The sequence below is a fragment of the Eucyclogobius newberryi genome, unplaced genomic scaffold (assembly GCF_026437365.1).
Source record: "Eucyclogobius newberryi isolate DKJ021-1_F unplaced genomic scaffold, fEucNew1.0.hap1 SCAF_304, whole genome shotgun sequence".
Classification (NCBI taxonomy): Eukaryota; Metazoa; Chordata; class Actinopteri; order Gobiiformes; family Gobiidae; genus Eucyclogobius; species Eucyclogobius newberryi.
In genome coordinates this window covers 33246-43990 of record NW_027315951.1, presented here as the reverse complement: position 1 = coordinate 43990, position 10745 = coordinate 33246, and the positions used below count along the sequence as shown (strand labels likewise).

The following is a 10745-nucleotide window of genomic DNA, read 5'->3' as shown; positions in this document are numbered from 1 at the left end:
ACCAGGACTAAACCAGGTCAAAACCAGGTCTTAACCAGGACTAAACCAGGTCTAAACCAGGACTAAACCAGGTCTAAACCAGGACTAAACCAGGACTAAACCAGGTCTAAACAAGGACTAAACCAAGTCTAAACCAGGACTAAACCAGGTCTAAACCAGGACTAAACCAGGACTAAACCAGGACTAAACCAGGTCTAAACCAGGTCTAAACCAGGACTAAACCAGGACTAAACCAGGTCAAAACCAGGTCTAAACCAGGACTAAACCAGGACTAAACCAGGTCTAAACCAGGACTAAACCAGGACTAAACCAGGTCTAAACAAGGACTAAACCAGGACTATCACCCTGTCACTCCAAAAGACCTGAGTCTCCTCAGGAGGTAGAGCCCACTCTGGCTCTTCCTGTACAGTCTGTGTTATGAGTCCAGTCCAGTTTGTGGTTCAGATGAACACCAGGTCCTTGTATGAGTCACTCTCTCAATGTCCCGTCCCTGGATGTTCTCTGGTGAGGGGGGCGTGGCCTCTGTGGAAGTCCACCACCATCTCCTTGGTCTTCCCCGCGTTGATGAGGAGGTGGTTCCGCTGACACCAGTCCACAAAGTCCTGCTCCAGTCCTCTGTCCTCCACATCATCATCGTCCGTGATGAGTCCGATGATGGCAGAGTGGTCAGAGAACTTCTGCAGGACACAGCTGTCCGTGTCGTGTCTGAGGTCTGCAGTGTAGAGGGTGAAGAGAAAGGGCGCAAGGATGGTGCCCTGGGGCGCCCCCACACTGCAGGGCCCCCACACTGCAGGTCCCACACTGCAGGTCCGAGTGTCAGACACACAGTCCCGGGCTCTCACAAACTGGGGTCGGTCTGTGAGGTCGTCCAGGATCCACTCTGCAGGTCGTACTCCACACCAGCCGTCTCCAGCTTGTCCCTCAGGAGCTGATGGTGTTGAAGGCGCTGGAGAGATGAAAGAACAGGATCCTCACAGAGCTGCCAGGCTTCTCCAGGTGAGAGAGAGAGCGGTGCAGCAGGAGATGACGGCGTCCTCCACTCCGATGTCAGGCCGATATGCAAACTGCAGCGGGTCCATGGCTGGGCTCACGGTGGAGCGGAGGTGGTGCAGGACCAGCTCCAGTGTCTTCATCAGGACGTGAGACCCACCGGCCTGAAGCTGTTGAGGTCTTTGGCGTGTGGTGTCTTGGGCACAGGTACCAGACAAGAGGTCTTCAGACCTGTGGTACCACCCTCAGCTTCAGGCTCATGTTCCGCGGCTTGTTGTATGGAAAACACCGTCCGGAGGGAACAGTGTTCTCAAAACAGAAGTTGATGTAGTCCTGATGCTCTGTGATGGTGCTGATGTCCTCCCCATGTGGGCCATAGAGCTCAGTCCAGACAGTGGTGCTGAAGCAGTCCCTCAGAGTCTCCTCGCTCTCAGCAGAGCACCTCCTCACCACACGGGGCATGTTTAACACTTTATATGTGACACATGTTTAACACTTTATATGTGACACATGTTTAACACTTTATATGTGACACGTGTTTAACACTTTATATGTGACACGTGTTTAACACTTTATATGTGACACGTGTTTAACACTTTATATGTGACACATGTTTAACACTTTATATGTGACACATGTTAAACATGTGTCACATATAAAGTGTTAAACACTTTATATGTGACACATGTTTAACACTTTATATGTGACACGTGTTTAACACTTTATATGTGACACGTGTTTAACACTTTATATGTGACACGTGTTTAACGCTTTATATGTGACACATGTTTAACACTTTATATGTGACACATGTTTAACACTTTATATGTGACACGTGTTTAACACTTTATATGTGACACATGTTTAACACTTTATATGTGACAGGTGTTTAACACTTTATATGTGACACATGTTTAACACTTTATATGTGACACATGTTTAACACTTTATATGTGACACGTGTTTAACACTTTATATGTGACACGTGTTTAACACTTTATATGTGACACGTGTTTAACACTTTATATGTGACACATGTTTAACACTTTATATGTGACACATGTTTAACACTTTATATGTGACAGGTGGAATCTTTACAGACGCGACGCTAAACACTTCGACCGGCTCAAGTTTCTTTCATAAAAAATATAAATATCCGCACGTTTTACGACCTCGTTCAGAATGACACTGGAATATGTCACAAATGTATTATAATGAGTGTCTGCTTATGATTATCATATTATTATGATTATCATAAACAGACACTATATGTTCATTGTAGGTTTTTTGACGCGTTTCAGCTCCTTCACACTTTCACCGTCTTAGGGGCTGTTGCTTTAGACATTTTTTACATACCAGAATATTTTTCAGTATTTGCAAAAGTAAATTGCTAATGCTAAGCGTCTCTACAGGGAGGAGGGGGTGCAGCCGGGTCACAGAGGCTCTCTCTTTCTCCCTGCTCAGGTCTGCGTTCAGCACGATCTTGCAATTTGTCAGGACAAACTACTATTTGAGTCGCAAACTACGCAATCTGTGAATTACTGAGCGTCGTTTGGTATGTCACAAAACGCAGCAGAAAACATGGACGGGCGGCAGGCTGAATATATATCAGCAAATATTGAAAATGTTCAACAACTCATGTAGTACTCTGACACACGTGTCACAACTAAACTACATGTTGTTGTTGTTGTTGTTTTTATGGCGGTTGGTATCCAAGTGTTGCATCACCGCCAGACTTTATTCTTTCGACTTCATTTGTCAGAGTCCGACCGGCTTTATTCCAGGACTGACTCCTTCATCTTCCTCTCCTTTGACGTTCGGTGCTTCTGCCACAGCTTTATTCTTTAGGCTTTGATATTTCCACTGATGTCGTTGCTTGGCAGCCGTGCATCTACGAGACTGGGCGAGGACAGGAGACCACGCCCACCTCCAGTTCTTCACTCTGATCACTCTGACTCCCCAAAAGTAGAACCTCCATCACTCCGACTCCCATTTAGCACCTTTAGCCTGTTTTTTATTTCTGCCCAATCCAGCTCTTTTGTTCCAAGGAATCTTCCTGTAGCTTTAGCAATGATCCTGATCCTTTCAGTTTTGTTGTTGTTGTTGTTTTATGGCGGTTGGTTTCCAAGCGTTACATCGCCTTCCATTACTTTGGTGTTTCAAAGCCCATGAGTTCAAAGCACGTTATAACATCCTCTTCCTCCTCATCCTCAATGCTCATTCCATGGCTCGAGCCGAACAAGAATAAAGTCTTTACTACACATGTAGTACTTTTATGCAAGAATGCAGACACTCTCAATGGCTTCAACCATTGCACAATATCTAGTTTATATATATTTTTGTAAAGGTGGATTTATTGGTAGGAGCTGTACGCCAAAAAGTTTTTTTTTTTCTTATGCCATGTGTTTATTTCTATACTGCACATTTTCAGTGATTCAATAGTGTCACTCAAATCCGAAACAATTAAAATGTATTTAATGAAGTTGATTGTTTTATCCCTTTATTGGAGGGAAAAAGGGATATTTTTTGTCGACTTTGAATTTGCTGAATTCACTCACACATATAATTTAGAATATGTTTACAGCAGAAGAGACAGTTTAGGTCTAAAACATGAGATCTGGATCGTGCTCCTCAAAAACATCTTCACCTTCTGTCTGCGCCTCCTTGTGGTTTGAATCAGAAATGTCTGTTCTATTGTTGTTTCGCTGCAGTAAGTTAGATTCAGATTTGACTGTAGATTGAGACATTTTGTTGTTTGAAGATAAAATTCCATCTAAATAATGTCAGCCTTTGCGATTTGATAATTGTGCCGAATCAAATGGTGATTGTCATATTTTGTGGTCTTATTGAGGACATTTGCAGAGGGTCTGGTGGATGTCGCCCTCTTGTGGCAGAACAGAGTAAGTTTCACACACGCTGCAGACTTGAATGTATAAGATTGATAATGATGAAGGTAAACTTTTAAAAGTGATCTCAGAGGATTTGACTGACGTTTTTTTAGAGAACTGTTTAATTGATCAAAATAGCTAGAATTATTTTTTTTCAATTCAAATTACTAAGTCTAGAATAAATAGAATATACAGGACTCTAAATATACTGCTCAGAATGGGCCACGTACACGTAACACAAAGCTTCTTATTCTATTTCTTCATCTTTATTTGAGGGGTCCCTTGGGATTACTTTAAATTAATAATTTGATCGATCACAGATTATTCATATTCTGGACATGATCGAGGCCGTCTCTAATGGACAGGAATACTGTCCATGTTCAGTTTTTCTGCAACATGTTCCAAGCAAAAGGCTCTGTGCAGGTGAAAGGACCAGGGCAGCAGTGATAGAGCCAGTGATTCTCTGGGTGATAAAGTACAAATACAGAGGCATTCATCCAAGCACAGTCACTACCAAAGACTCAAACTCCTAGTGGCCAGAGAAGTTTGTTCCACCTCTGAAGACCGTGAGTACATTATAGGTTTGAACAGTTAGTCAGTGTAAACTGTGACTACTGTCATTAGTCACACTGACATCTGGTATCTGTAGTTCTTCCCTCTACAGGTGTCACTGAAGACTCAAGAATTGTAGTGTTGTTAATATTGATGTAGTGTTATTTTCATTAGGACTTGAATCAGAATTACAAGGTACTTTATTAAAATGGAAATGCTTTGATTGAATAACATGCATTAATACACAGTGCAGTTTTAAGTCAGTAGACTTTGGAGGCAACACAATAAGTCAGAACTAGAGTAAAGTGAATTTAGTCCAGGCTGTTGGAGGGAGAGGCTGTGCATAAGGGCTAACATAGCAAGCAAGAGGTTGTGAAGGAGAGTCCAATTACATCAGAGATCACATCCGCATCCTCTTCCGCATATTCTTCTCTGTAGTGACTCTTGGAGCTGGGCATGTGATGTCTTTAGCCTGGTCAGCACAGAAAGGCCTGATTTTTTCATGCAGATAGGTCTGCCTGTCAAAGTTCAGTCCAGGTGGGACCAGGACAGGAAGACAGTCAACCGGAGGCAGATCAGCTGAATTGCGCAGTAGCTGAAATTCCACAGGTTCTGCTTCACAGTGACTTTTTGCAAGCACCACACCTGGTCTCTCGGCATCAAAGCTGTAAACAATTAACAGGACATTTAAGAAATAGCAAACTATTTATCATAAAACACCATCATTAACCAATTAATTTTATATGAACACAATATGAGAGTTTCAATATAAACACCTGAAGTGCTGATAACTCTTGATCTTTGGAAGCCGTCTGAAGAAGGGACTCAGATGCTTCTGCCAGTCCAAGTTCTTGACAAACACTTTGCCATCCGCCGTTCCAACAAGCTGTGGGATATTGAGGTGAGACTCAGGAGAGCTGTTTTCCACTACCTGATGACAAGAGCGACAAATGTAAAAAAAATGAGAACAGAAGAAAAATAAGTTTTGCCAGGCTAATGTTTACACATTATAGTAGTCAAATAATATAAACTAACCTGAGCGATGTCTTCCAGAGTGTCGACCCTGGTCTTCATGTATGCTCGCTTGATAAGTCCAAAGCCACAATCAGGGGAGAATTTGGTGTGTCCAGCAATGGGGAAGTGGATGTCCATTGTGTGGTGAAGCTTGTGTCCAACACGCCAGGCAGCATACCACAACATGAAACTGTTTTTGTTTTGGCCACTGCAGTTGTCACAATGAAGATCCACGTATTTTTCTCCAACACCAAAGTTGTTGAAGAAATGATGCATGTAGCTTATGACTTCATTGCTTCCCTTACTTGACGACATGCCTTCATCGATCAGGAAATTGACCTGCTTCTGCATCCCTTCACAGGAGACACCAAAAAGGCCACATTGTCGTGGAGACAGGAAATACATTGGCCCCGGCTGCAGAGGGTTTGAGGGAAAGTGCATCTGTAGAAGACAGAGAGAGATTAGATTAAGACATGTGACATTTGATTAAGACATTTGTGTTTATTCATACAGTAACTGTCTAATATAGTTGTGATTCTGCATTTGCACTATTATTCTGCGACTCGGTTCAATGCTTCTACAGTAGTGCTAAAGCCAGAGCGTGAGCCAGAATAAGTAGCCATGTGTATCGCTTTGTGCAGCTGATTGGTCGAAAAATAACAAAAGCGCTGCAGCAGTTCATATGGAAATTAGGTAACACGTTTATAATGAGGCGTACACTGTGATAGTAATACGCGCGCCGAAAAACACGACCAAAAACAACAGCACACTTCCGGTTACCCACAATGCCCCGCTCTCTCTTAAAGGGTCAGCCAGGCCGGTAACACAGTTCAGCATATTAATATTAATGTGAAGTTAATTTATGCTGTGAACAGTGCATACTTAGATAAATACAGCTGTATTGTCATAAAAGTCATAAAAGCATTGTCGAAAAAAGCAAAAGTATTGTTTGTTCCGGGACATCTCCCCTTCGCCCGTTCCTATTGGTGGAAGAACTGCCCCGCCACAGACTGTCTTCACCTACGTCCGGAAAAGCAGTTTAAATTCCATGGAGCGGCCACTGGTGCCACATCCGACTCTTCTACTACGAAACAGTAAACATGAGTGGACGCGGCAAAGGAGGAAAAGGACTCGGTAAAGGAGGCGCCAAGCGCCACCGCAAAGTTCTCCGTGACAACATCCAGGGCATCACCAAGCCCGCTATCCGCCGTCTGGCTCGCCGCGGCGGCGTGAAGCGTATCTCCGGTCTGATCTACGAGGAGACCCGCGGAGTGCTCAAGGTTTTCCTGGAGAACGTGATCCGTGACGCCGTCACCTACACCGAGCACGCCAAGAGGAAGACCGTGACCGCCATGGACGTGGTGTACGCCCTGAAGAGACAGGGCCGCACTCTGTACGGCTTCGGAGGTTAAACGACACTTGACTGAACACGACAACAACAACAACGGCTCTTTTAAGAGCCACACACATGTGCAGAAGAGCATTATCTTTTCTCATGGTTACACCTCGTTTGATCCTAAATTATTAAACCTGGAAAAAGTAGAATAAAACCTTAGATCTACAGCGTGGCTATGAACTGTCTCAGATATATATTGTATTTTATATATATATATAAATGGGAGCTCTATCTGTGACTTAAATTCACAGATAAATGACCAGTGATCACATCCACCACCAGAGAGTGAAGATAATATGGGATTTAACTGGATTTAGACAGTTTTAACTTCTGGATATAAAGACAAAACAAGACTCAAGAGTACCTGAAATCACAGCCCTTTATCATTTATATGGTGATTATATGGATGAAATGGACTGAACTGAAGTAACTGGACATTTACAAAATGAAAAGACCAACTTTAGCAGTGAACCTGAAAATGGGCACTTGGAGGTAATATTGAATGTACTGGTCAACTAAATGTATTAGAACAAAATCATAACTTCGTCCCTGGATGTCTTGGGCCCAAAATGAGTCCAAGACATTGTAACATCTTTCTGTTGTCTTTAGTCCACATCCAGAGCTGTCACAGCCCAGACAACCCCCTCTGCTCAAAACAATCTTCTGCTTCTTTATGCATTATCTCCCCCCGGGATGGTAAATAAGTTGGGAAGTATGAACCCGCCCAAACGTTATGAACCTGAGACTGGCCGTTGGATACGGGCCTGAGTCCGTCAATCGATCATGTTTATATGTTTGCAGACTGTGAGGATGCAGAGTTTACAACCGGCCACTAGAGGCCTGTATAGTCCAAGCTCAGGGAGCCGAGTAAAAGACCTGAGGACGGGCGAGCAGAGAGTGTGGAGCACGGGACGTAACATCGATTAGTTTATACCTGGCAAAACATTCCATTTCCATAGCATTTATTACACGGCCCTCAGACCCACGGCCCTCAGATCCACGGCCCTCAGAGGCCCTCAGAGGCCCTCAGACCCACGGCCCGCAGAGGCCCTCAGACCCACGGCCCTCAGAGGCCCTCAGAGGCCCTCAGAGGCCCTCAGACCCACGGCCCTCAGAGGCCCTCAGACCCACGGCCCTCAGAGGCCCTCAGAGGCCCTCAGACCCACGGCCCTCAGGCCCGTGGTGGTCATCAGTTTGATGATATGTTCAGTTATTAAACTCATGGATCATAGTTTTACGCCTGTAGGTTATTCGAGGCATTTGGGCTCACCCACGGCACCTCGCCCGTTCACGTCACCTACACGCGCTCTGATTGGTCTAGACCAGGGGGGTCAAACTCAATTGGGTCGCGGGCCGAACACAACGTAAAAATTAAAACAATACAAAATATAAGAAATAAATAGCTTTATAAAGCCTACGCTGTTTTTCAAGCAATTACTGGATCAATTAAAAGAAATTACAAACACGTTTGTTCTCATAAACTGAAATGTATTTAGAAAAACAAGTGTCATTTCACCAACTCTGAGCTTCAGTTTATGAGCATCACAACTTCAGAGTTGATCTACAGAGATAAACATTTAGTCTATTGTTAAATATAGTTAAATATTGTATTTGAATTAACAAAATAAACTTCTCAAGATCTAAAAAAAAACTTTTAAAAGTACTAAGTAACATTTCCACTTCTGTGTAGTTCTCTGTAGTTCTCTGTAGTTCTCTGTAGTCATCTGTAGTCCTCTGTAGTTCTCTGTAGTCATCTGTAGTTCTCTGTAGTTCTCTGTAGTCATCTGTAGTCCTCTGTAGTTCTCTGTAGTTCTCTGTAGTTCTCTGTAGTTCTCTGTAGTCATCTGTAGTTCTCTGTAGTTCTCTGTAGTTCTCTGTAGTCATCTGTAGTTCTCTGTAGTCCTCTGTAGTTCTCTGTAGTCATCTGTAGTTCTCTGTAGTCATCTGTAGTTCTCTGTAGTCATCTGTAGTCCTCTGTAGTTCTCTGTAGTTCTCTGTAGTTCTCTGTAGTTCTCTGTAGTCATCTGTAGTCCTCTGTAGTCCTCTGTAGTCCTCTGTAGTCCTCTGTAGTTCTCTGTAGTTCTCTGTAGTCATCTGTAGTCCTCTGTAGTCCTCTGTAGTCCTCTGTAGTCCTCTGTAGTTCTCTGTAGTCATCTGTAGTCCTCTGTAGTTCTCTGTAGTCATCTGTAGTCCTCTGTAGTCCTCTGTAGTTCTCTGTAGTTCTCTGTAGTCATCTGTAGTTCTCTGTAGTCATCTGTAGTCCTCTGTAGTTCTCTGTAGTCATCTGTAGTTCTCTGTAGTTCTCTGTAGTCCTCTGTAGTCATCTGTAGTCCTCTGTAGTTCTCTGTAGTCCTCTGTAGTTCTCTGTAGTTCTCTGTAGTCCTCTGTAGTTCTCTGTAGTCATCTGTAGTCCTCTGTAGTTCTCTGTAGTCATATGTAGTTCTCTGTAGTTATCTGTAGTCATCTGTAGTTCTCTGTAGTTCTCTGTAGTTCTCTGTAGTTCTCTGTAGTTCTCTGTAGTTCTCTGTAGTTCTCTCTAGTCCTCTGTAGTTCTCTGTAGTCATCTGTAGTCCTCTGTAGTTCTCTGTAGTCATATGTAGTTCTCTGTAGTTCTCTGTAGTCATCTGTAGTTCTCTGTAGTTCTCTGTAGTTCTCTGTAGTCCTCTGTAGTTCTCTGTAGTCCTCTGTAGTTCTCTGTAGTCATCTGTAGTCCTATGTAGTTCTCTGTAGTTCTCTGTAGTCCTCTGCAGTTCTCTGTAGTCCTCTGTAGTCCTCTGTAGTTCTCTGTAGTCCTCTGTTGTTCTCTGTAGTCATATGTAGTTCTCTGTAGTTCTCTGTAGTTCTCTGTAGTTCTCTGTAGTCATCTGTAGTCCTCTGTAGTTCTCTGTAGTCATATGTAGTTCTCTGTAGTTCTCTGTAGTCATCTGTAGTTCTCTGTAGTTCTCTGTAGTTCTCTGTAGTCCTCTGTAGTTCTCTGTAGTCCTCTGTAGTTCTCTGTAGTCATCTGTAGTCCTATGTAGTTCTCTGTAGTTCTCTGTAGTCCTCTGCAGTTCTCTGTAGTCCTCTGTAGTCCTCTGTAGTTCTCTGTAGTCCTCTGTAGTTCTCTGTAGTCATATGTAGTTCTCTGTAGTTCTCTGTAGTTCTCTGTAGTCATCTGTAGTTCTCTGTAGTTCTCTGTAGTCCTCTGTAGTTCTCTGTAGTTCTCTGTAGTTCTCTGTAGTCCTCTGTAGTTCTCTGTAGTTCTCTGTAGTTCTCTGTAGTCCTCTGTAGTTCTCTGTAGTTCTCTGTAGTTCTCTGTAGTTCTCTGTAGTTCTCTCTAGTCCTCTGTAGTTCTCTGTAGTCATCTGTAGTCCTCTGTAGTTCTCTGTAGTCATATGTAGTTCTCTGTAGTTCTCTGTAGTCATCTGTAGTTCTCTGTAGTTCTCTGTAGTTCTCTGTAGTCCTCTGTAGTTCTCTGTAGTCATCTGTAGTCCTCTGTAGTTCTCTGTAGTCATATGTAGTTCTCTGTAGTTCTCTGTAGTCATCTGTAGTTCTCTGTAGTCCTCTGTAGTTCTCTGTAGTCATCTGTAGTCCTATGTAGTTCTCTGTAGTTCTCTGTAGTCCTCTGCAGTTCTCTGTAGTCCTCTGTAGTCCTCTGTAGTTCTCTGTAGTCCTCTGTAGTTCTCTGTAGTCATATGTAGTTCTCTGTAGTTCTCTGTAGTTCTCTGTAGTTCTCTGTAGTCATCTGTAGTCCTCTGTAGTTCTCTGTAGTCATATGTAGTTCTCTGTAGTTCTCTGTAGTCATCTGTAGTTCTCTGTAGTTCTCTGTAGTTCTCTGTAGTCCTCTGTAGTTCTCTGTAGTCCTCTGTAGTTCTCTGTAGTCATCTGTAGTCCTATGTAGTTCTCTGTAGTTCTCTGTAGTCCTC

General features: G+C 43.3%; 2 protein-coding genes across 2 annotated transcripts; one reads left to right on the top strand and one right to left on the bottom strand.

The window, feature by feature from the left end:
- Positions 1-4598: 4598 nt before the first annotated feature.
- LOC140374723 (uncharacterized) lies at positions 4599-6201 on the bottom strand. The gene is made up of 3 exons (XM_072461718.1): positions 5466-6201; positions 5207-5361; positions 4599-5095 (listed from the first exon to the last, which is right to left on the bottom strand). Exons 1-3 carry the CDS (start codon positions 5883-5885, stop codon positions 4831-4833), a joined length of 840 nt encoding a protein of 279 aa, XP_072317819.1. The 5' UTR covers positions 5886-6201; the 3' UTR covers positions 4599-4830.
- Positions 6202-6536: 335 nt separating this feature from the next.
- On the top strand, positions 6537-6874 carry LOC140374718 (histone H4). The gene has a single exon (XM_072461714.1). The coding sequence runs from the start codon at positions 6545-6547 to the stop codon at positions 6854-6856; it is 312 nt and encodes a 103-aa protein (XP_072317815.1). The 5' UTR covers positions 6537-6544; the 3' UTR covers positions 6857-6874.
- Positions 6875-10745: the final 3871 nt, after the last annotated feature.

Bases quoted from the DNA above. Each gene is read 5' to 3' on its own strand.
- LOC140374718 (XM_072461714.1), top strand. From the start codon at position 6,545: ATGAGTGGACGCGGCAAAGGAGGAAAAGGACTCGGTAAAGGAGGCGCC.
- LOC140374723 (XM_072461718.1), bottom strand. From the start codon at position 5,885: ATGCACTTTCCCTCAAACCCTCTGCAGCCGGGGCCAATGTATTTCCTG. The intron at 5,362-5,465 runs GTTAGTTTATAT...TCTTGTCATCAG, and splicing joins CTCTGGAAGACATCGCTCAG to GTAGTGGAAAACAGCTCTCC. The intron at 5,096-5,206 runs GTGTTTATATTG...AATTGTTTACAG, and splicing joins AAGAGTTATCAGCACTTCAG to CTTTGATGCCGAGAGACCAG.